The 20,949-nt window shown below is 45.0% G+C and overlaps 5 protein-coding genes across 9 annotated transcripts; 3 read left to right on the top strand and 2 right to left on the bottom strand.

Moving 5' to 3' along the window:
* Nucleotides 1-931: 931 nt before the first annotated feature.
* RB195_018298 (uncharacterized protein) lies at nucleotides 932-5,863 on the top strand (the record flags this gene model as incomplete). Of its 3 annotated transcripts, XM_064185666.1 has the most annotated exons (3): nucleotides 932-4,195; nucleotides 4,466-5,576; nucleotides 5,638-5,777. In XM_064185666.1, 3 exons carry the CDS (start codon nucleotides 932-934, stop codon nucleotides 5,775-5,777), a joined length of 4,515 nt encoding a protein of 1,504 aa, XP_064041546.1. The 3 variants fall into 3 exon arrangements, with proteins under 3 accessions (XP_064041546.1, XP_064041547.1, XP_064041545.1); XM_064185665.1 differs by lacking the exons at nucleotides 4,466-5,576; nucleotides 5,638-5,777 and having other exon boundaries at nucleotides 932-4,285; XM_064185664.1 differs by lacking the exon at nucleotides 932-4,195 and having other exon boundaries at nucleotides 4,472-5,863.
* A 542-nt stretch (nucleotides 5,864-6,405) lies between these two features.
* Nucleotides 6,406-9,452, bottom strand: RB195_018297 (uncharacterized protein; the record flags this gene model as incomplete). 2 transcript variants are annotated; one of them, XM_064185663.1, is made up of 7 exons in its annotated part: nucleotides 6,406-6,502; nucleotides 7,082-7,246; nucleotides 7,295-7,409; nucleotides 7,460-7,601; nucleotides 7,732-7,835; nucleotides 9,291-9,352; nucleotides 9,427-9,452. In XM_064185663.1, the coding sequence occupies 7 exons, from the start codon at nucleotides 9,450-9,452 to the stop codon at nucleotides 6,406-6,408; spliced, it is 711 nt and encodes a 236-aa protein (XP_064041543.1). The 2 variants fall into 2 exon arrangements, with proteins under 2 accessions (XP_064041543.1, XP_064041544.1); XM_064185662.1 differs by having other exon boundaries at nucleotides 6,432-6,502; nucleotides 7,200-7,246.
* A 65-nt stretch (nucleotides 9,453-9,517) lies between these two features.
* Nucleotides 9,518-10,755, top strand: RB195_018296 (uncharacterized protein; the record flags this gene model as incomplete). 2 transcript variants are annotated; one of them, XM_064185661.1, is made up of 4 exons in its annotated part: nucleotides 9,518-9,575; nucleotides 9,755-9,906; nucleotides 9,966-10,216; nucleotides 10,281-10,755. In XM_064185661.1, the coding sequence occupies 4 exons, from the start codon at nucleotides 9,518-9,520 to the stop codon at nucleotides 10,753-10,755; spliced, it is 936 nt and encodes a 311-aa protein (XP_064041542.1). The 2 variants fall into 2 exon arrangements, with proteins under 2 accessions (XP_064041542.1, XP_013303803.1); XM_013448349.2 differs by lacking the exons at nucleotides 9,518-9,575; nucleotides 9,755-9,906 and having other exon boundaries at nucleotides 9,969-10,216.
* A 17-nt stretch (nucleotides 10,756-10,772) lies between these two features.
* RB195_018295 (uncharacterized protein) lies at nucleotides 10,773-13,550 on the bottom strand (the record flags this gene model as incomplete). Its single annotated transcript, XM_064185660.1, has 4 exons — nucleotides 10,773-10,776; nucleotides 10,864-10,961; nucleotides 13,326-13,370; nucleotides 13,437-13,550. 4 exons carry the CDS (start codon nucleotides 13,548-13,550, stop codon nucleotides 10,773-10,775), a joined length of 261 nt encoding a protein of 86 aa, XP_064041541.1.
* Nucleotides 13,551-16,537: 2,987 nt separating this feature from the next.
* On the top strand, nucleotides 16,538-17,248 carry RB195_018294 (uncharacterized protein; the record flags this gene model as incomplete). The annotated part of the gene is made up of 1 exon (XM_064185659.1): nucleotides 16,538-17,248. One exon carries the CDS (start codon nucleotides 16,538-16,540, stop codon nucleotides 17,246-17,248), a length of 711 nt encoding a protein of 236 aa, XP_064041540.1.
* Between the last annotated feature and the right edge of the window lie 3,701 nt (nucleotides 17,249-20,949).

The following is a 20,949-nucleotide window of genomic DNA, read 5'->3' as shown; positions in this document are numbered from 1 at the left end:
AAAAAAAAATCTTCAATGAAGATGAACTGAGAAGAAAATAGCTCTGATACGGTACGGATGAGGCTAATGCTACTTTTGTTTCAGGCAGAATCTTGTGCCTTTTCTAGGTCCAGAAAATCGGGAGAATAGAGAGCGCTGTTTGTCTGGCGTCGCCCAAAATGGAGAACGCGAAATTATTTCAAAGGCAAAAAAAAAAAACGGGGATTCCCGGAAAGAGAAGAGTGCAATCCAAGTGTGAAAGGAAAAAAATGCGGACTGCAGCTGTTCGTTGAAAGTCCTGGCACTACAGCGTAAGAGGTGAGAAGGGAGGAAAGTGATGGCCTGTTTGTTCCTAGCCAAATCCGTGGGGTGTTAAAATTCCAAAATGTGTGAATGATTGGAAAAATCAGCGTTTTTTTTTTTTTTTTTTTTTTGCGTCGTCCAAAGGGGAAAGCGAGGTTTTACTCCAAAAGTGAAGGAAGAAGGATTGTGTGAAGTAGTGTGAGAGCGATCCAAAACGTGAAATCCACAACAAGAAGCGACAAAATCCGAACTTTCGTTAGCCGAAAATCCCTATCGTACCTGTGTCCGTGCGTCCGAGATCGAAATAGCCATGCACCATAAAGTAGCGGTTAAGCTCGTGCCTTGTGCCACGCGGTTACGAAAACGACACTCAACCACCCAACGCAATCAACCATTCATTACCTCAAACTTGGGTAATTAAACCCCATAAAAATCAACCAAAAAATGTACAAGAGAGAAAAGAACAAAAATGGAATTATTATATATAAAAAAAAGACAATGAAACAAAGAAGCCTCACTGGAGGCTTAAGAAGGTCTGCAGGGCGGGTGCGCAGCACTGTTTTTTAGATGAGAGAGGAGATAAGCTGCGCACCCGTCCTGCTCACATACCATCGCGCGGCGAGCAATCGCGATGATCCGCGATAGGGTTATGCGCAGCCGTCCGTTCCAGCATATCGGGCTCGATTTCTTCGACTTACCCTCCACACACCTGGAAGCCGGTAAAACTCACGGCTATGGTTGCATTTTCACCTGCATGGTTACCCGTTTGATTCATCTGGAAATGGTAGACAGCATGAGCACGGAAGATTTCATCAACGCCTTACGAAGATTTGTGGCTAGAAGAGGTGTTCCTGACTCTATCACATGTGATAATGCCCCGTCTTTTCTGCTCGGAGCCAGCATTTTAGCAGGTTCACCTCAAGGGGAAACCCTCAGCTCAAGTATACATAACGCCACATCAAATCAAGAGATTCAGTGGAACCACATCACTCCCTACGCACCATGGCAGGGCGGTTTTTATGAGCGCCTCATCAAATCCGTCAAACACGCTTTATATAAGTCACTACGAGGCACAAATCACCGTTCCGGAGACCATTTACGAACGATCTTGACGGAAATTGAAGCTTGTCTCAACTCAAGGCCGCTCACTTACCAAGGTGATGGACAGGAAGACTTTTCTTCCATTCGACCAATCGACTTCCTCCAAAAGGATTTGACACTAACCCTACCAACCACACACCTCACAGATCCCATGACAAACGATCCCGACTACCATACCCCAGACGAGATTCGAGCCCTCCAAACTCGTCAAGAGGTCATTGCTTCCTTACAATCATCATGCGGTGCCACGGAACGATTTTGGACTATTTGGCAAAAACATTACCTGACCTGCCTACGGGAAACGCACAGAAGGACAATCTCAAGTAAACGACAGGGACGAGAGACTCCTACCATAGGGGACGTGGTTTTAGTAAGCGATCCAGTAATTCCACGTAATGAGTGGAAGCTAGCACGAATTACCGATACTCGAGCAGGACGGGATGGGGAAATTAGAGAAGTCGAGCTTCTCACGCCAGCGCGCAGAAAAATACGACGACCTCCAAACCTTCTCATCCCTCTGGAAATACAGCCTGCTACAACTCCGTCCCACACCACACCAGGAGATCACGCAGTATCAGACGGGACAGACGAACAAATACCCACTTCTCATCCTTACAACCTGCGTCCGCGACGCGCAGTACATTACGCTGATGAGCAAGTGGTTACGACAACTCAAACTGCAACAGTCAGACGTTTCCCACCAAAATGGTTCCTATTCTACATCATGATCATCACATTGTTCACAACTTCGTCTACTTTTGCCAACAGGGATATAAGCATGACGTGTAGCAACGAAGGTGTGCTCGTTCATACATCTCGGAACGATCCGTTTGAAATCTGCGCGGACCACCATTGTCAAATGATCACCCCAGTGACAAACCCCTTCCTTGTCAAATTTCCACCAGAGGTAACACTTCATGACTACCTAGTGTCACTTAAATGGAATACCGGAGATCAACTGGCAACCATGGAGACAATGTGCCATCGCCTCAATTTCTGTCAACAACTCGATTGTTGGATATGCTCAACGGTCGTCTTCAACCCCGAGTGTTGGCCAATGGGTGCAATAGTCATCACAGCACTCCTCTTATACGTTATAGTAGCCATACTATATGTACTCCTGTATGTTCCCATGACTATGGGAAAACCGATCCGTATCATTCTCATCGTGCTGAGAAGGATCCTCCTAATTTTGGCATCTGCACTCATAAAGCTCTGCATGACACTATGCCGCAGGATGAGACGACGACGGCCACAATCGCACAGAGACCGTTTGCTAGCAGTTTTGGCAATAACTCTTGCCGTATCCACATATGCGATCCATGCGTGCCAACAAGTAAATGTACTTGAACATCGCTCCACTGTATGTAACAACTACGACGGACACGAAAGTTGCTCGATTTACCTGAACGAGCTTCTCAAAATCAACACTTTCCATCGTGAAGCCTGTCTACGACTCACTCGAAACGCAACCTTGATCGCAAACGTCAAACTTCGTTGGAAAGGCCTCTACCTACACTGTGAACAGGAGTCGAGGATCTTCACACGAGCAGTGGAGCTGCAAAGGATTGACAGCAAACGCTGCCCGCACATGGGCTCGTGTCAAGGTCAAAAATGCGCCGCGATCCACCATTCAAGTCTGATACCGGAACTTGAGGAAGGAAATAAATATCCAGGTCGCACAGGCTGCATGGAATCGTGCGGCGGCCCAGGATGCGACTGTTTCTTCTTAAGTTCCGGTTGTCTGTTCTACCGCGTATACGCGGTGCCGAAGAACAGCAAAGTCTACGAAATATTCCGCTGTACCCGATGGACTGAACAAGTAAAATTGGAGGTGACAATTGAGGACCTCAGCTCCTCTGAAGGAAAAAGGCGATATGTCCTCGCTATAACTCCGAACGTGCCCACGGAAGTACCGTCAATGACAGTTACGATGACGGCGGTAACTCTACCTCCTCTACCCAATCTCTCCAAAGAGTTTGTCACAGATGGACGAGATGTCGCGATCTGGAATAATCCTTTTACACCGGACCTTCTCTGTGCTTCTTGGCGCCACGCTAGAGACATGAACTGCACCCTCAAAGATGATTGCAGATGTCACGCCGCGGAAAACAGTGTCAGCTGTGCATGCCCTACAAAAGATATCCTGGCATATTTCAAGCAGCTCAACTTAGTTCTCCCAGTGAAAACAGCTTCCTGGGAGCTATCGCGACGACTCAATGAGACAGTCACAGCAAAAATTTCACAAATGGTATCAGCGGACTTTGTTGTTCAGTTCAAGACGGTCATCGAGACTGCGAATCTCCTTGTCACCAACAATGTGTGTAACATCGCCAACAGCGAACTGGAGGGATGCTACTACTGTGCGAAGGGAGCTACAGCCAAGGTCACCTGTAGATCATCAACTAACACGCTCGGAGAAGTCCTGTGTGGTCGCCATGCCTTTGTGGTACCATGCGCTCCCACTTCACCTGAGTCAAATCTCTATTTCCACTTGGATTCCGCACGCCAACTTCTCAATTGCTCGATCAGATGTGGAGAAACCGTGCATTACTTCGTTCTATCGGGTATTCTACGGTACACGAGCAATTTTCATGCTGCAATGACTGACTTTATTCAAGGGAACACTACCGCTTACCATGGTTTCCAGCTCCCAGACTTTCACCACATACTGAACGTCTTCATGGACTGGTACAAAGTACTGTTTGTCAGCATTCTGGCAGTGATTTTTGCCTTATTGGTGTCCTACTTGTGCCTACAATCTCTGGGAATACGCCTCATGACGCTCCTTTTGCGCGGCGCACTTACCCTGGTATGCTACCCGGTACGACTGCTGGCAACCACGCTAGAGAGATTTCGCACACCACGACCAAATCGGGACGCGCATGAAAAATGGCTCTGACCCTACACGCAATGAGAATACCCATCTGTACACGATTAAGAGACAACATTCGATTTTTTTCTCTCTCTCTTTTACACAATAACAAAGTATAAAACAAAAAAAAAAAAAAAAGGAAGGATACCATTTTCCACAGATAACGCGTAGGCTAGTGAATCGCCAATGTTGTGCCTATTTTTTCAGCAAGTTATGGAATTCAACTCGGCTCCTCCTTCGCCAAACCCTATCCATTCGGCATCCACTTCATGTCAGCTACGTAGCTTACAGCACGACTATGAAGAGCTGCTACACGCTCTGCCGCAACTCCCCACCCCCCAACAGCTCGTGGACCAGATTGCGCGAACCGTGGAAACGCTTCACAGGACGATGCGCTCCATCCTTCACCTGGATACTCAAGTAGAGGCCCTCCGAGCGGATGATAGTTCGTGGCAGACCAGATACTGGAAACACAGCATGGCAGCCGCTTCCGTGGATAAGCTACGCCTCGAGTTGCTTCTGTCGCGAACGACACTCACGTTCCTTTTTTCCTTTCCTCCACTCCTCGTAGCTACACGCGTGATATCGCTGGAACAATGGAACGCCAAACTAGCCGAGCCGCGCACGGATACTGAAGGTGATACCTTAGCTATGGGACTCAAGGACTTAGAGAACACCATTTCAGAGCAGCTCGGATTCCTTCAACATTACTCCGGACTACTCCGAACGATTGGCGAGAGCATTGCGGAAGACCAGTTTCAAGATCAGCAGATCGAGGACGAGGACAACCGATTCTTCGAAAACCTGATAATACGCAAGCTCGACAACATCACGCACATACTACGAGGATCCCAACTGGAGCATAGCGCGACGCAGACCGAGTCTGCGGAGGACCATCGCGGCGCGGAGGCTGCGGAGACGCAGGATTCGGGCGCGCGGCGGCAGGAAAGCGAAGAGGGACGGGAACAACGCGCTATCGACGACAACGCAGAATTCATGGAAGAACTGCAAGAGGAAATCCGTCCCGACGACGTTTTTGTCGTTGTAGACGAGGTCGTGGGAGCCGAGGTTACCGAGGAGAACGCTTATCACGAGGAGGCGCTGGCACCAAAAGATACGAGCGAGACAAGACGTCTCAACGAGGAGATATTACGTGTTCTCACCGAAAAAAGGGACCTGGAGCGACGGATTCACGAGATGGCGAACGAGAAGACTTGCCCTCGCCGCAGATTTGAAACAGGGCAGATCAGGAACGAAAACGAAACGACGATGCCGTGCGTCTTTTGTGGACTAATCGGCGTGCATTACTCGGACGCTTGTGATGTCTACCCCGACACCCGCCGGAGATGGCGCATAATACGCGAAGCCGCACGTTGCAGGGTGTGTCTCAAAAAACGCTGCACGGGAGGACATAGGTGCGACAAAAGGACAACGAAGTGCCGGTACTGCGCCGATTACGGACATCACCCTTCGCTGTGCTTTCGGCCTCAGAGAAGCGAAGAAACCCGACAACAGCTAGAGGAGTTGAAGCGTCGGCTGCGGCAGAGCGTGCAGCGATTAAAACTCTTAAGAAGACAGTTACACCTTCTGCAAGATGTAGAATAATTGCTTCATTTAAGATTTGTTTTTGTTTTGCTCGCCGATTGTGTATTTTATTCTGGCAGTGTCTTTTATTTGGGCCGCGGGGAGTATCGCGGATCATCGCGATTGCTCGCCGCGCGATGGTATGTGAGCAGGACGGGTGCGCAGCTTATCTCCTCTCTCATCTAAAAAACAGTGCTGCGCACCCGCCCTGCAGACCTTCTTAAGCCTCCAGTGAGGCTTCTTTGTTTCATTGTCTTTTTTTTATATAATAATTCCATTTTTGTTCTTTTCTCTCTTGTACATTTTTTGGTTGATTTTTATGGGGGTTTAATTACCCAAGTTTGAGGTAATGAATGGTTGATTGCGTTGGGTGGTTGAGTGTCGTTTTCGTAACCGCGTGGCACAAGGTACGAGCTTAACCGCTACTTTAAATAGTACGAAAGTCTAGACGTTTACAATACATTTGGCGAGAGAGCTATGGGAATCAACTCGAAGAAAGCATGCAAAGTGGCCAAACGGTAAATAGTGGGTGTGCTGAAATAGTCCAGCATAAGTCCAGCATATCACGATATTGACGGCGCTGGCTTCTCTAAGAAAGGATAGGGTTGGGAGTATAGATCGCGAGCATGGACGCGATCGAGCTCAGTTCTCCTGACTGTCCTAAAAAAACAGCCTTGAATTCTACTACGAGGCACCCAACAACATGCCGCGTATGTGGACGCAGGCATACGTACCGTGCCTGCGAACGGGAGGACCAGCAGTGAGCTTCTTACGCTGCTTCTTCCATCGCAGGGAGACGCGACGCATTTTCGTGCACTCGCACATGTGGCACGTTAGTAGGTGGCGAGTAGGAAAATTCGACTTCATCGGGATAGTTCCCCGGGCCGTTTTTAAGCGTACTTAGGGGGGATGATGGTACTTGCACTAATACTCGTCACCTTCTAACCCTATCTTGACGTGGAGAGATGCCAACGTTGTCAATTTTGCGGTATGCTTCCTTCGACTTAAAAAAGACAAGTAACATGATAATTTGAGGACATGTTTATAAGACATGGCTCATAAGAAAAGATTAGATGATTCCGTGGTTAATTGTGATGTGCTAATGGTTTTAGGCACAATGTGAAATAAAGAAGAGTTGTGCTTCACTGGAAATACGCATTGCTACTCATTGCAGTGGCAGAGTAAGCCGTAAGATCTAACTAAAAGGTGACAAACACTGCTATCCAAGGTTTTACTAACTTTTTCCACAAGTTCACAGTAATCCACAAGTTGTACTTTGCTACCAACGGAACAAACAAAATCACAGAATGTACGGCAGTTTCCTGACACATGGAAAGTTCAGAGGTTTTCAACTCACCCACATTCTCTCTTCCTAAGATCCTTAGACTATGTGAAATAACTTTGCTGAAAATACACTTTGACTCTAACAGCTCATAGATGGAATCCGCCCACTTTTTCCTTTGTTCCACATTTGCAGTGGCGTGAAGGGAGTGTAGCGTTTGGGTACTTAGTTTAGCATCTTCTGTGAATAGGTCGTCATCGTATTCATGCGAAGACAAACCACAATCTGCAAACTTAATTCTGGCGCAACAGGGAGATCTCCTCGTGGATACCTACCATATTCATCCTCGACAGACGTAGAGAATTCTTTCCTGGGTGCTGTGGTTGAAGGATGCTGAGGTCCAGTATCTCGGTCTAGCATAGAATTTATTGATCGCGAGAGCTGGAACTGAGCATCCTTCTTCAATTTTGCACCTTTCTAAAGGAGATAGTGGATAATATTAAATAGTAAGTATATAATATGAATAACACAATGTTCTATGAACACTAAATAAATAAATAAGTAAATAACAATGATAGATAGGTATAATATGAATACTAAATATGACCTGGATTGCACAAGCAATTTGATCTAACTCTTTGGCAACCATTCTCATTTCTTGCGCCAGCACTGTAACCTTTTCTAGGATCTCAACCGTGAGTCCTTGCATTTCTGAAGACCGCTATTAACAATATCATCAATAAAAAAAGTGTATTTAAACAAGGAACAGCTTCGCTTAGCACGTTTACGACGGTGCCGCCATACGGGCCTTTTTGCCGCGTGGGACGATGTTTAGAAATTTTGAGAGGCAGCATCGTAAAAATACTCTACGAGGGATTGTCTAATATTTGATCTGTTCCGTAGACTGTTTTTTGAACGTTGTGCGACGATGGACATTTGGTCGTCAATGAGCAAAGACAAAGACATCACTAAATTGACGATGTTAAGATCCTTTCAAAACTAGGGTTAGGGGTGTAGATTGCGAGTATGAACCCAACAGTCCTCAAAAACGGTTTGAGAAACTGCATTAGAGTTTCACTTTCTCCTATGAGCCACAACACCATAGCGGTACTTTTGTATGTGCGCATGTTCCCTTACCAACCTATCCATTGGTTTCACTTGAATAGGCTGCTGGAGAAGCCTCACCGATTGTTCGATTCCGTTCGCTGGCGTGCGTGGTGCGTTGAAAGGTGCCTCGTTGGAAGATTTGAACTCGAAGGTTTTTCCAAGCCGTTTTTGAAGGCATCGCCCCACGAATCTGGGGTGGTAAGAATTTCCTTTGGGGTATTCGTATAAGGGATAGTAGATTATGAAGAGGGGGTGATTCCATCCATTTCTTCCTAATTGCCGTGAAAAACGGTCGGAAGATACGGCCTCGAGCGTTCCGGCGCACTATTTCCTACAACGAGTTCGATTGGAGCGCGCCAGCCTTGTGCGGCGCCGCACCTTCCGGGCTTTTTTACGGCAATTAGGAAGAAATGACCGGAATCATACCCCTCACCATAATCTACTATCCCGTATACGAACACTCCACTTGAAATCCGTACCACCTCAGATTCGTGAGGTGATGCCTTTAAGAAATATTAGGGAGAATCGATTTTGACCACGCACATACTCGTAATCTACATCCTTACCCCTAGTTTTTTGAGACATCTATACCCCGTATATTTATGCCTCCGTTAGGCTAGCAGTCGCGTTTTTTAGTTTTTGCTGCATAATACTTCGCTTTTGTCGCCTTTTACTTTATAGCTGCGCAATATGGGCAAAAGTGTTAGGTCATCCTACAAATAGTGCGGTTTCCAGCAGCTTTTTTTTTACGATGAAGGGAAAACTGGAAGAGAGCACTGGAAGTTTGCGGAGAGATCCAAGAAGAATGCAGAAAATGAATGGGAGCATATTTTCGATGTCCAGAAAGTTTTGATCATTACAATATCAAGCAAATAAAGGGAATGTAGAACATCGCACTATTTGTGAAATGTACCAATATTTCTTCAGAAAACTTGAGATGTGAAGTAGGAGCTGCGGAAACGTGTATGCGAACCAATAATGCGATGTAGTCGATGAGAATGCTAGGGGCCGCATTCAAACTGTTCTGCCTTTGATTCGATACTCGTCATAAGAACTCACGTTCTATGTCATCTATCATTTTTAAACACATGTCTATTGTATCCCAATCTTCGAAATCAGTTCTGCAAATTCCTTTGTATAGATATTACACAGCAGATTAGGTCGTTTAGGATCTACGAGCAGAAAATATGCATACGCAGTAGTGAAGGAGCCTACGCTCATCGCCGTGCGAATTGACTTTTCCGATTCCACTGACTTCTCGACGTTTGGTGATTCTGCCGACCTGAATGTACGTATTCGAAACTGGGTTTATTTCGTGCGTATCTAATGTAGGTCGTAGTGAAGGTACGTAATGAAGTGCGATTGAAACACCGGATCGACTCCACGTTCAAAAAAAAATCCGTCGAGGATTTCCAGTTCAAAGTAAAAACAGGTGGTGTTTCAGAATAAAAGGCGATGATAGAGGCAGCCACTAGTATCCTTCTCCGTTTTGTTCCACGTCCATTGCCGCTTCTTCACTGCAGGAAAGGAGGAGACAATGACTCCTTATGGGATACCTATAGGTGCGTCGTTGTCGCTGGGAGCAGTGATCTGCTCACTATTCACTATTCACTCGATTGTGTTAGAAATTGACAGTATGCAAAGCGAAGTGATATCTGGAGTGCAAGAAATGAAGGTGAGAGATTTACATTGGTAAATAGTTGGAGGAATTGCGTACGATTTTTCGACGAACAGGTAATGACCGATGACGCCTGGAACCGCATCCTTATCCTCCACACAAAGGGACTCCAACCGGATGCTCCCGAATCTTTTGCCTCCCTTTTTGCCCGTCACAAAAGATCTTATGGTTCGTTCTGCAACTGTGCAGCAGACTCTCAAGGCTGCCCTGCGGGTCCACAAGGACCACCTGGGATCCCTGGTAAGCGAGGAGAACAGGGAAGTCCTGGGGAGCCGGGAAAACCAGGAGCTAGTGGAATATCCTTAGTGTAAGTCAGTTTCCACACTAAAGCTCCAAAAATTACCCACGTTTTTTCCATCCACATTTTTCAGAGTTACGCACAGCATTCCTGGAGGTTGTGTTAAATGTCCTCAAGGGCCGCCAGGACCTGATGGCCCTATAGGTCCTCCTGGTGAACCTGGTTATCCCGGAGTGGTAGGTCCAACAGGAGAGTATGGAGCAGATGGAGCTCCTGGAGAAGATGGACCACCTGGAGATCAAGGTAACAAAGGCTTGCCGGGCCTTGAAGGAGCTCCAGGACAACCTGGACATGATGGTATAATCGGTGCACCTGGTATGGAAGGAGCGCAAGGAGCTCCAGGATGGCCTGGACCACAAGGCGAGCCTGGCAAGAACGGAGAACCAGGTCAGGACGGCACGCCCGGTCCTGCTGGGCCTGCAGGTCCACCTGGATTCCCGGGTAAAAACGCCGACGATGGAAGCCCAGGATCTCCAGGAAAAGATGGGCTAGTTGGAGAAGACGCGAACTATTGCCCGTGTCCTGCTCGCAGCGAGAAGAAACACTGATCGGTAACAGAAAACGATTATCTTTGTAAACGGAAGTAAAAGTTTTGTCTCGAAGTGTTCGCTTGTTCCTAAGGATTCCTAAGATTCCTAAGGATTTTACACGCTCACCTTGCGCGTGATTTTCGATAACGTTGATGCTTTGATGCTGCTTCTCTCCATTTTTCAAAATCCTTTGGATCTATCGGGGTTAGAACCCGAGACTCGACCTTAAATGCGGCGTGAAAACAGTTGCATAAGCTGATGATCAAGCACAAGAAAAATGAACAAGTTATCCCAGTAGATGTTTGAAAAGGAAGTTATAGTTGTGCTCTGATTCCTCAGGTTTTTTGTGTAATATGTTTTCAACGCTATGATCTCTGCATTTAGAAGCTAGGCATTGCTTGTCATTTACTCCAGAATCCCCATCAGCGATTATCACCAGTGGAAACATTCGTCACTGACATTTAATTTTGTAAACCCACTAGTATCTTCATACTCCACCAGAGAAAATAGTTAATCAGAGTAATGCCGCGTTAATCTATCTCTTAGCTTCACAGCTCAAACCGTAGATGCTCCAGAATTGGAAGCAAATTGAAACGATCTGTAGATCGAAATCAGTGGAAACTGGATAACAAGTTCTGACCCTCTACCCATAAAATTCACCAACTTCAATGCGAGTATTGCAAAACTTGCTAAATTCCTAGAAATGTGAGGAGGAACGCGAAGGCACAGCTGTTGTTCACAAATGGAGACTAGAACGAATTGTTTACGATTACTGTGAGAGGACATGTACGAAACGGAGCAGAGTATGTAAGCAAATTTTTAAAAGTTGTGGACATGTGCCATTTCTGAACCTTCATGTGGACTCGAAGGAGCCCTGCTGCTTAAAGGCATCACCCCACGAATCTGAGGTGGTGCAGATTTCAGGTGGAGTATTCGTATACGGAATGGGAGACTACGGAGAAGGAGGTGATTCCGTCCATTTCTTGCTAATTGCCGTAAAAAACGGCCCGGAAGAGGCGGCGTCGCACAAGACTGGCGCGCTCCAATCGAACCTCTTGTACAAAATGGTGCGCCAAAACGAATGAAGCCGTATCTTCCGGGCCGTTTTTTACGGTAATTAGGAAGAAAAGGACGGAATCACCCTCCTCTCCGTAGTCTCCCATCCTTTATACGAATACTCCACCTGAAATCCGCACCACCACCCTGACTGGATTCGGTGTGATCAATCTGACTAGGAGTACACACCTTAAAGGGCTCATAAAGTCAAAAGTCAAAGTCACTGACGTATCAATCCACACGGGATGCGCCAACGCGTTTTACCGGAGTTCGTAATCGTAGAGGTTTTGGAACGCGTATTGGCCCATACAATGACTTGCGGGGGCCAGCTGATGATCAAGTCAGTGTTTTTATCCTCCCAGACAAGTCTGGTACCAATTTATCGGCCCCGGAGGGATGAAAGGCTTGGTTTGCGCTAGGGCGGTTTCGAATCCTCGACCGTGTGGCTACAACGGACCTCTAACCGACTGCGCCACACCCACCCAAAGGGCCCATAGAAAGCGAAAACATGAATGAACCGATTTTGAAATCAGAGTCCAAATCTTAGCGCACAAGTCCAAAACATTGGCTCGAACATCGCTGGAGGCATTTTAGAATCAAGCCAAAAGCACCAAAATGAACCGCAGTGGCGAATGTCTCTCGATGACGCGGGAACTCCCATTATATCTCGAATAACTCTTCTGATCCGAATTGAGACATTCGAATCACTCGCTCTCGTGATCAATCAGTCAGCGGTCCATATTAGACGACTCCTACTAGAGGATGAGACGATCCAAGGTGAGCGAGCAGTCGCTGCGTTATCTGTTGAAAAAGTAGGTTAGAGTTTGTCTGTTTAGTTGTGAAGAGATCTGGTTGCTTAAATTGTGAACTGAACAGCCCATTTCAGGCTCTAAAGAAGGCGATCAGGCGAAAGTTTAGACAATAAAATTAATTAATAATGACTTTGTGTTCAGCTATTTAAAAATCAGTACGTTATCCTACATTGTCGAAGTTCATTGAAAGTCAAACATTTCGATTAACTTTAAGACTGGCAATCAATGCTTCTTAAGATTACATTATGTGCAGTATTTCTCAATACCTATGAGTATTCTCAAAACCTCAATTCGCCGACTGTGTGTTGTTTCCCTCCTTTGCGAATTTTTATTGAACAAAGTATGAATATAACACTCAGATGCTTAGCCTTCACTGCACAAATCACCACTTACTGAAATGTTTGTTCGGTAGATTTGTTTTTTTTTCCCCTCAATAACAACACTTCTTCGATCAAACTTAGAACTTAGGTGATTTTTTCCATGCTTAGTTGAAGGAATTGAAAAAAAAAACATAGCCAGTGCTCACTGTACCGCCAGGATAGACACATTCGTAACCATGCAACATGCCACGATCACGAATGAACCTAACCTACTGCGGCAAAGTGAGTAGTTGGTGCTCTGATCGAAATTTTGAAAAATAAACAAATCAAAATAAACCAAGCAACACAAATAAACTGGATCTCCCAAAGACTATGAACTAACATTCAGGCATACACTTACCCTGAATCCAAGCACAATGGATTTCTCCTCTTCATTTATGACCACCTAAAGCATACCAGTGATTGGGCGATGTTGCGTTTGGGAGGATTTGATCAGGTTAAAACTACCTACAGCTCGTTGCACTTCAGTAGGCGGCTGGGCTCGAAGCGGCGGTGGAGCATAGCAGTTAGCAGCGAAAGGAGACTCTTGTACGCTCCTCTCGATGCTAACCGCTATGCTGCACATAGACTCTGCGGTGCTATTTTGAGTCCAACCGCTGGCTCCACAGCGCTCCTTACCCAACTACATCGAACTTCGTGTCGTTTTGACCCGATTATGAATCGTTTCTGCTTTTGTTTTCCAAGTTCTGCGGAAGGTGACAACACCGAAATGTCCGTGTCCTGTTGACAACGATCAATAATAGTTATGGTCTACAACTCATACACCGTCGTGAAAGGCCAGTGTCGGAGATTCAAGTACATTCGAACATGTCACTACTAAAAGCAGCACTAATCCTTCGACTCATAAAAGAATTCCTTGGTTTGGGGGTAAAGATCACCCAAAAAAAGGCAACCGTCGCAAACATGATATTTTTTCAGACACATAGAGCAGCAAAACTTCCAGAAAATCTTGTTACACTTCTTTAAACCAATCACCTAGATGTTTTGACCATGAGAGGCGCAGGCGCATCCACTCAAAGGACTCGTGTGACTTTAAAGCGAGATCTATGGTATTCTCCTTAAAAGCCATCTTAAAAATCCCCGGGGAGAATTTCTGTCCAGCATAACTTAATCTTCGCCCTGTTTCAGTCGTCGTGAAACCTAGTCCTTGTACGGGGAAAACCGTTTGTCACTGGTTCAGTAGCAAATTTCGATTCTCAGTGGCACCCTAGGAGCAGGACAAGTGATGAAGCTAACGAGATAAGACTTTGAAAAGTACCACTTAACCTTAATCGTGTATTATTATACGGGCGAAATAGTGAAAACACAAAAATGAAAAGGAACAGAGTTCTGGGAAGTTTTTCGCATATTGTGGAGGGAACTCTGAGAACGCCTTCGCCAGAAACGTGCTACACCCTCGTGGTACAATAGTTATTGCATCGACTGCATATAGTAGGCCAGCATGAACGTTCGGCTTATGTCAAACTGGTGACGTTCTTTAAGAGATTAAATTTGCATTTTTTTCTCACGAATTTTTCCTTTTCTTCTCTTTCTTTGTTCTTCTTATGAAGAAATTAAAGCATTGATAAAACAGAAAACGAAATGAAAAGATGATTTCATAGTTTTCTTCTTAAATACGTCACTGCTTTATTCGGCTTGAATTTTACACTTAATTTCCTTTGACACTGCCACAATTTAGGGACAGTTTGGAGTATGAGTTGTTGTCTTATTTATCCTCAATAATTAGCACGGGAGCATGAAATAACGTGGCTTCGTCGACATGCTGATAAAAACAAAGCAACACGTCAAATCTCTTAAAGTGTTAGCCACCACTTAAACAGTTGTTTGCCTGCGTGTTTCCAATAAAAAAAATAAGTTACCAACCTGATTAAGACGTAAACGTACAGGGGAATAGATATGCGATACTCATTTGGATTTCAGGTATTCGTATACGGGATCGTAGATTATGAAGAGAGGGTGATCCCATCCATTTCTCCCTAACTGCCGTAAAAAATGGCCCGGAAGATACGGCTTCGGGCGCTCCGGCGCGCCATTTTCCACAAGGAGTTCGATTGGTGCGCGCCAGCCTTGTACACGCGACGAATCTTCCGAGCCTTTTTTTTATGGCAATTAGGAAGAAATGGACGGAATCACCCTCTCCATAATCTACTATCCCTTATAAGAATTCTCCACATGAAATCCGTACCACATCACATTCGTGGGTGATGTCTTTAACACATGCAGTTTTTGGAGCCATTAAACGGATCACAACGTCTCGAATACTTCTTCACAAACTTACTTGGAGTTATTGCGCGCGGCACCAGTTCGACGCAGCCCACAATCTAGAACCACATCTCTATCGGATTTTCCCACAACTTCTGATTCGTGGTATGCATTTAAAGGCATCACCCCACGAATCTGAGGTGGTGTAGATTTCAGGTGGAGTATTCTTATAAGGGATAGTAAATTATGGAGAGGAGGGTGATTGTATCGATTTCTTCATAATTCCCGTAAAAAACGGCCCGGAAGATGCGGCGCAACATAGGGGTGGCGCGTTCCAGTCGAACTCCTTGTAGAAAAGTGCCCCAGAACGCCCGAAGCCGTATCTTCCGGCCGTTTTTTACAGCAATCATGAAGAAATGGACGGAATCACTCTCTTCCCCATAATCTACTATGCCATATACGAACACTCCACCTGAAATCCGTACCACCTCAGATTCGTGGAGCCTTTAAACAAGCTTACTCGAAAATCTTGACAAAGCTAACAGTCGTGGTTGTAAGTTGTACGCGTCTCTTACGTTGTATCATCGTAAGAATCGAATTCACTAATCCTAGAGAAGCGCAGAAGCTCCGTCGTCGCGTTTCTGGGCTATCCTAGAACCTTGACTCCTTCTTGTGACAATCAAAGATTGATTTGAATTGCGATGTAAGGTTTGAGACATGTTATCGATCACTTGTCTTTTTTACGAGCGCTACCACAACAGCTGGCCAATCACATATTATGGCCAGAACGTTTTACAGACATAAACTCTATAGGAGATGCTTTAGAACTGCAAATATAGAACTCCTCTGAACTTCCAAAGTTTTTTTTTTGCGTTAGGGGTGCAACGAATCTATTTTAGGCCTTTCAGTGATATTGTAGAATAAGATAACGGCCGTATCCTAAACATTAGTAAGACATGGATTCTGTGCCGTCAAAGCGATTCACGAAAAGAGCATTTGACGGGCACTAATATGAACCATTCTAAAACAGGACAGAAAGACATCCAAAATAGAACAACCCATCCTGGAATCAAAACCTTTCCTGTACTGTCGTTACATCGATGATTGTTGCATTACATGTCCCACTCAAGACGAGATGGACACTTGTTTCAAGCTTCTAAACCAGCAATCCCCTTACGGTTTACACGGGAGAAACCCGAAGACAATTGGCTGTCCTTCCTTAACTTGGAAATACAGTGGTCCAACGGTGAGTAGAAGACACGATGGTTTCGAAAACCTAGTTGTAAAAACATAGTAGTTCCCTGTCTTTCAGCTCACCCTTGGAAAACAAAGAAATCAATCATTCGGAACATGTTTAGGACAGCCGTAAGGACGAAATCTGATTTCCAGGAACGGATCGATGCGGTTAACCTAGCGCGGCGGATCGCAACCTCTAAGGGTTACATTGCTGATGTACCTCGTAGGCTAGGTCTTATTGCGCAGCGAGATTATGTCAAGGTGGATGACTCCAAAAACATCAATTTCTGTTTACCTTTCATACCCGACGACCTGAGTAAGGCGATAAGGGCCAGTCTGGTTAGCTGTGGTCTCGATGACCAAGTGATATTTCTGGAAATTCCTCCCACAAATCTCAAGAAGCAGATAATGCGAAACAGAATGTACGATCGCATTTGCTTGACTCAAAACTGTGTAATATGTCCATTTGGTAAAGCAGGCTACTGCATGGTCTCTGGTGTAGTTTATTTGATTTCGTGCAAAACATGCGGCGAAGAATATATTGGCGAAACAGGGCGGCCTCTTTGTGTTCGTATTAAAGAACACCTAGATGGGATGAAACATTCAAACGCAGCAACCCCTCTCGGAACCCATCGCAGAAAATGTCATGAAAATGCTCCTTTCTGCATAGCTGCCACGATCCTACCGTACGAACCCGAAATTGTAGCCTGCAGAACATTGGAGGCGTTTCGGATTAACGCTAAAAGTCCAGAAATGAATAGAAAGGAAGAATGCATAGCCGTGACCAACGAGCTGGCTCTCTATCAAGACCTTTGCGGGTTTTGATCTACGGGGTCACATGCGGGTCGCATCCTAATTAGTGTTAGCGGAGCGATTTCATCATGCGAAGGTCCGCTAATATCAGGGCAACGCGGCTACCTAGGTAAGCACAACGTTTTAGACACTTTTGGTTTCGATTTTGGATGTAGCATCTTAGGGAATGATGACTTGTTCTGGATAAGGCATTTGAGAAGATATATCACAAATGATCTGACTTTACAGGCTCTGACGAAGTTGACGACGCCGAAACGTTAGCCGTAATAAAGTTGTTAACAATCTTGGCTGTTGCTAAATTGGACTATCGACAAGTTGCAATCTCTATGTCAAGATTCAAGGAAAGTCGAACTTCCACATTTCCAGAAAAACATGGGTTAGAGAAAAAGAAGCTCCGGTTAATTTTTCCTACTAGCCTAACCAATATCCAGTTTCATGACTGTGGTTCTTCTTTTAGAAAACCTGATTTTCTTGGTATAGTTGGGTCAAACCAACATGAAGCCCGGTGCAGTTGCACAGGCGGCTACACTTGAACCGACGCGGTAGGGTCAGCGGTTCGGATCGAGCTGGGAAAATCGCGAACCACAGGGATGAATGGCGCTAGCAGGGGTCCCCTGTCGAACCTGACCGCTGCGCTCCATCGCACCGCTACCTATACAATTACAGCTAGCATCATGTCGCTTTGACTCGATCATACCTTCCTTCAAAATTCATCTCATGTTATCTCCATTATCACCAATGCGAGCACAGCAAAAGCAAATACATTGTATTTTCCGAAAGAAGGGCCTGTTTTTAGTTGTTAGCACTGAAGTGCTACATGAAAAGTGATAATGATACATGACAAAGATAGGACACTGTACACAGACATGCTGTTAGAGTCACCGACCCTTCATTCGACGATGCAGGTTCACGAAATCTTTTTTTTTCGTTGTTCAACAAGCAATAACACTGCATTCTAACGTTGACAGTGGCACATGTTACCTCAACTGTGTAAATGCATCTTGAATTACTCTCAAAATCTTGAATCTTAAATCTTAAATCTTAAATCTTAAATTTTATCTTAGATTCTGATAGTGACTTGAAATTTCGGGTAAAAGCGAAAGTCAGGTCTTCAACACGTCAGCTTCATAAGATTACAACTTATGAAAATCCTATCTCGGGTTGCAGGCCGAAAACAAGCACCCATCCTATGCCTGCACGTCGGCGTCGTCAACACTTACGACCAACATTGACGACTTCATTCTCAGTCTTGATGATCCGGGAAAGAAACATTGCGATTCTTCAGTCAATGTTGGAGTCAGCTCACAACTTAATCCATAGATATCTGTTTATTTGTCTCTCCTCCCTTATCGATAATACTTCTTTGTTCTTTTGTTCAACTTCCAAGGATGCTGCACCCTATTTTACTTCCAACCCCTTTGTAGCTTGATCTGTAGGTCAGCTCGGTTGTTAATGCTGTGGGATACGCTAGATGTTTTAGGTTCTGACATGAAGGAATACGCCACCACCGGTCTACCAAATTTCCATTCCATTTCCAGCTTCAGGAGGACATTATTTCCGATAGGCCCCGCTAAATTTGATATGGTATAAGAAGCTGTGATTATTGAGCGTATCCTGCAATGGGGATGGGTGTAGCGCAGTCGGTAGGAAGTTCAGTAATATCTGCGCGATCGATCGGAGGTTCAAATCCACCCTAGTACCAACCAAAATTTCCGTTTCTTTGGGGTCGATAAATTGATACCACGCTAGTCTGGGAAGATAATAACTCTGACAATCGCAGCTATGACTGCAAGACATTGTATAGACTAGTTAAACCTTCATAAACTTCAAACGACTGTGAATTGGAGTGAACGTGGTGGCACCTCCTAAGCGGATTGATTTACGCCGGATGCTTTATCCTTTATCCTTATCCTGCAATAGCTAGCTGTCGAAAGCACGCAAAGGTGGTCAGATTTTCAGTGATCGATGAGTCCACCGGCATTTTAATATTTCCTATACTTCTTGCTTATACTTTAATCATTTTGACGAAAGTGCGCCTTAATTTCTTAAATAGACAAATTCAGTGATAAATGCAGCGAAAAGTTCTACTAATGTATTGATTTAATTCTACTGCATTTTGCAAGAATATTGGGAGCACGCTCCGCTAAAGACAGTAAAATCGATGGTTGGACCTCAAAACTTGTGACGGCTCTGAAATTGTGACGGCTCTGCACTGCAACCATCCTTCTATTGTCCATCAGAAATGATGTCACTCGTTTTGCCGTCATCACCAAATTCTAAGAATTGTGGCGACGTTGCAATCTTTACTTCTCTCGAATGGTTATGTTTTACTACATGCTTGGCTGATCCAGAAATCTGCAGAGTAGACGAAGGTTATCTCCATAAAATGTTTTTGCCATATGCAAATGATGTACGAACAAACAGTGTGCCCTTCTGCTGAAACTCGAATACTGAGCTCACTAAAGGAAAAAACAACTTTCTTTGGAGAGATCAATTTGGTATCTGAAGTTCGGGGTTTGCCTGCTAGTGAATAGTTGAAGGAAGCCTTTAGTGAGTACGGCGTGATACGTTCTGGTGCGGTGAGGTCTTTTTTTTCTCAGCGTCAGCAAAACTTCTCCCTAGAATAGTAGTGATGATTCGCATGAAACTCTGTAATATATTATTTTCTGATTATCACAGCTACCTACCTCAACCTTTGAAGGTTCGTCTTCATCTGGAGATGAAGCTTCAGCAATCTTTTCATTGTTCCTGGGCGAGGTGTTGCTGCACTTCTTCATTGCGACCGCATCTGACCACCGCTAGTAGTGACTGAACTTTTTCTCGGAATAGCAATCGACAAAAAACTGATATTCTCCCTTATATGGCTGTTATCAGTCCGAACATGTGGCTAAAGCCGGACTTCGGACTTTCTGTGGTGTTCGCTTCGCTCCTCTTCACCGATCAATGAAAACTAATAGTAGCGGCATTTTCTGTGAAGATGATTTGTGTTTTTCTAACAACACCTTCTTCCTCTTTTTTATTATAAATAAAGGCAAAAAATTTCATAGTTTTCTTTCTAAAGGCGTCAGTTGCACATTTGGAAAACATTCAAACTTCATCTTCAAACATCACCAATATAATTAAGATACAACTTGAAAGCATTACTCAAAGTATGGGTTGTCCTTCTGCTTTCCCCCAAAAGTTATCACAAATAACGTGAACGACATCATCGTACTGATAAAGATAACGTTCCATGTCACATCATATGAGCAGCTTGCTACTATGTATTTAAGCAGCCGGTTGGATGCGTGTTTCCACTCTCTTAAGAGGGAACATTACCAACCTCAGGCAAACGTGCAAGGAAATAGACGCGCAGAGGAGTCGTAGAAGTGACATAACATCGACAGCGGCCACGAGTATAAAACAGTTGCAACGTCTCATTTACGTTTTGTGGCATGCATACGAAGTTATCACTCATTACTACTGCATCACAGCAGACAAATTCCACGTCGTTGGACCCGTGTCACATTCTACCGTTCTTCGAACCCGGCGCACCACTCCGACGCTGTGGGACCCGTCTCACCCTATTTTATAGATTTGTGGCATCGGCGTAGCAATCCGACGCTATGCGACCACCACCGCACCCCACTTTTGGAATTTCGTGACGCACAGACAAACACACACGCGGACTAAACTCATTATTACATCTTTTGGAAGGTGCTATGTAGTTTTTT

Source organism: Necator americanus, chromosome II, assembly GCF_031761385.1.
Source record: "Necator americanus strain Aroian chromosome II, whole genome shotgun sequence".
NCBI classification, from domain to species: domain Eukaryota; kingdom Metazoa; phylum Nematoda; class Chromadorea; order Rhabditida; family Ancylostomatidae; genus Necator; species Necator americanus.
This window is presented reverse-complemented; position numbering and strand designations above follow the sequence as displayed.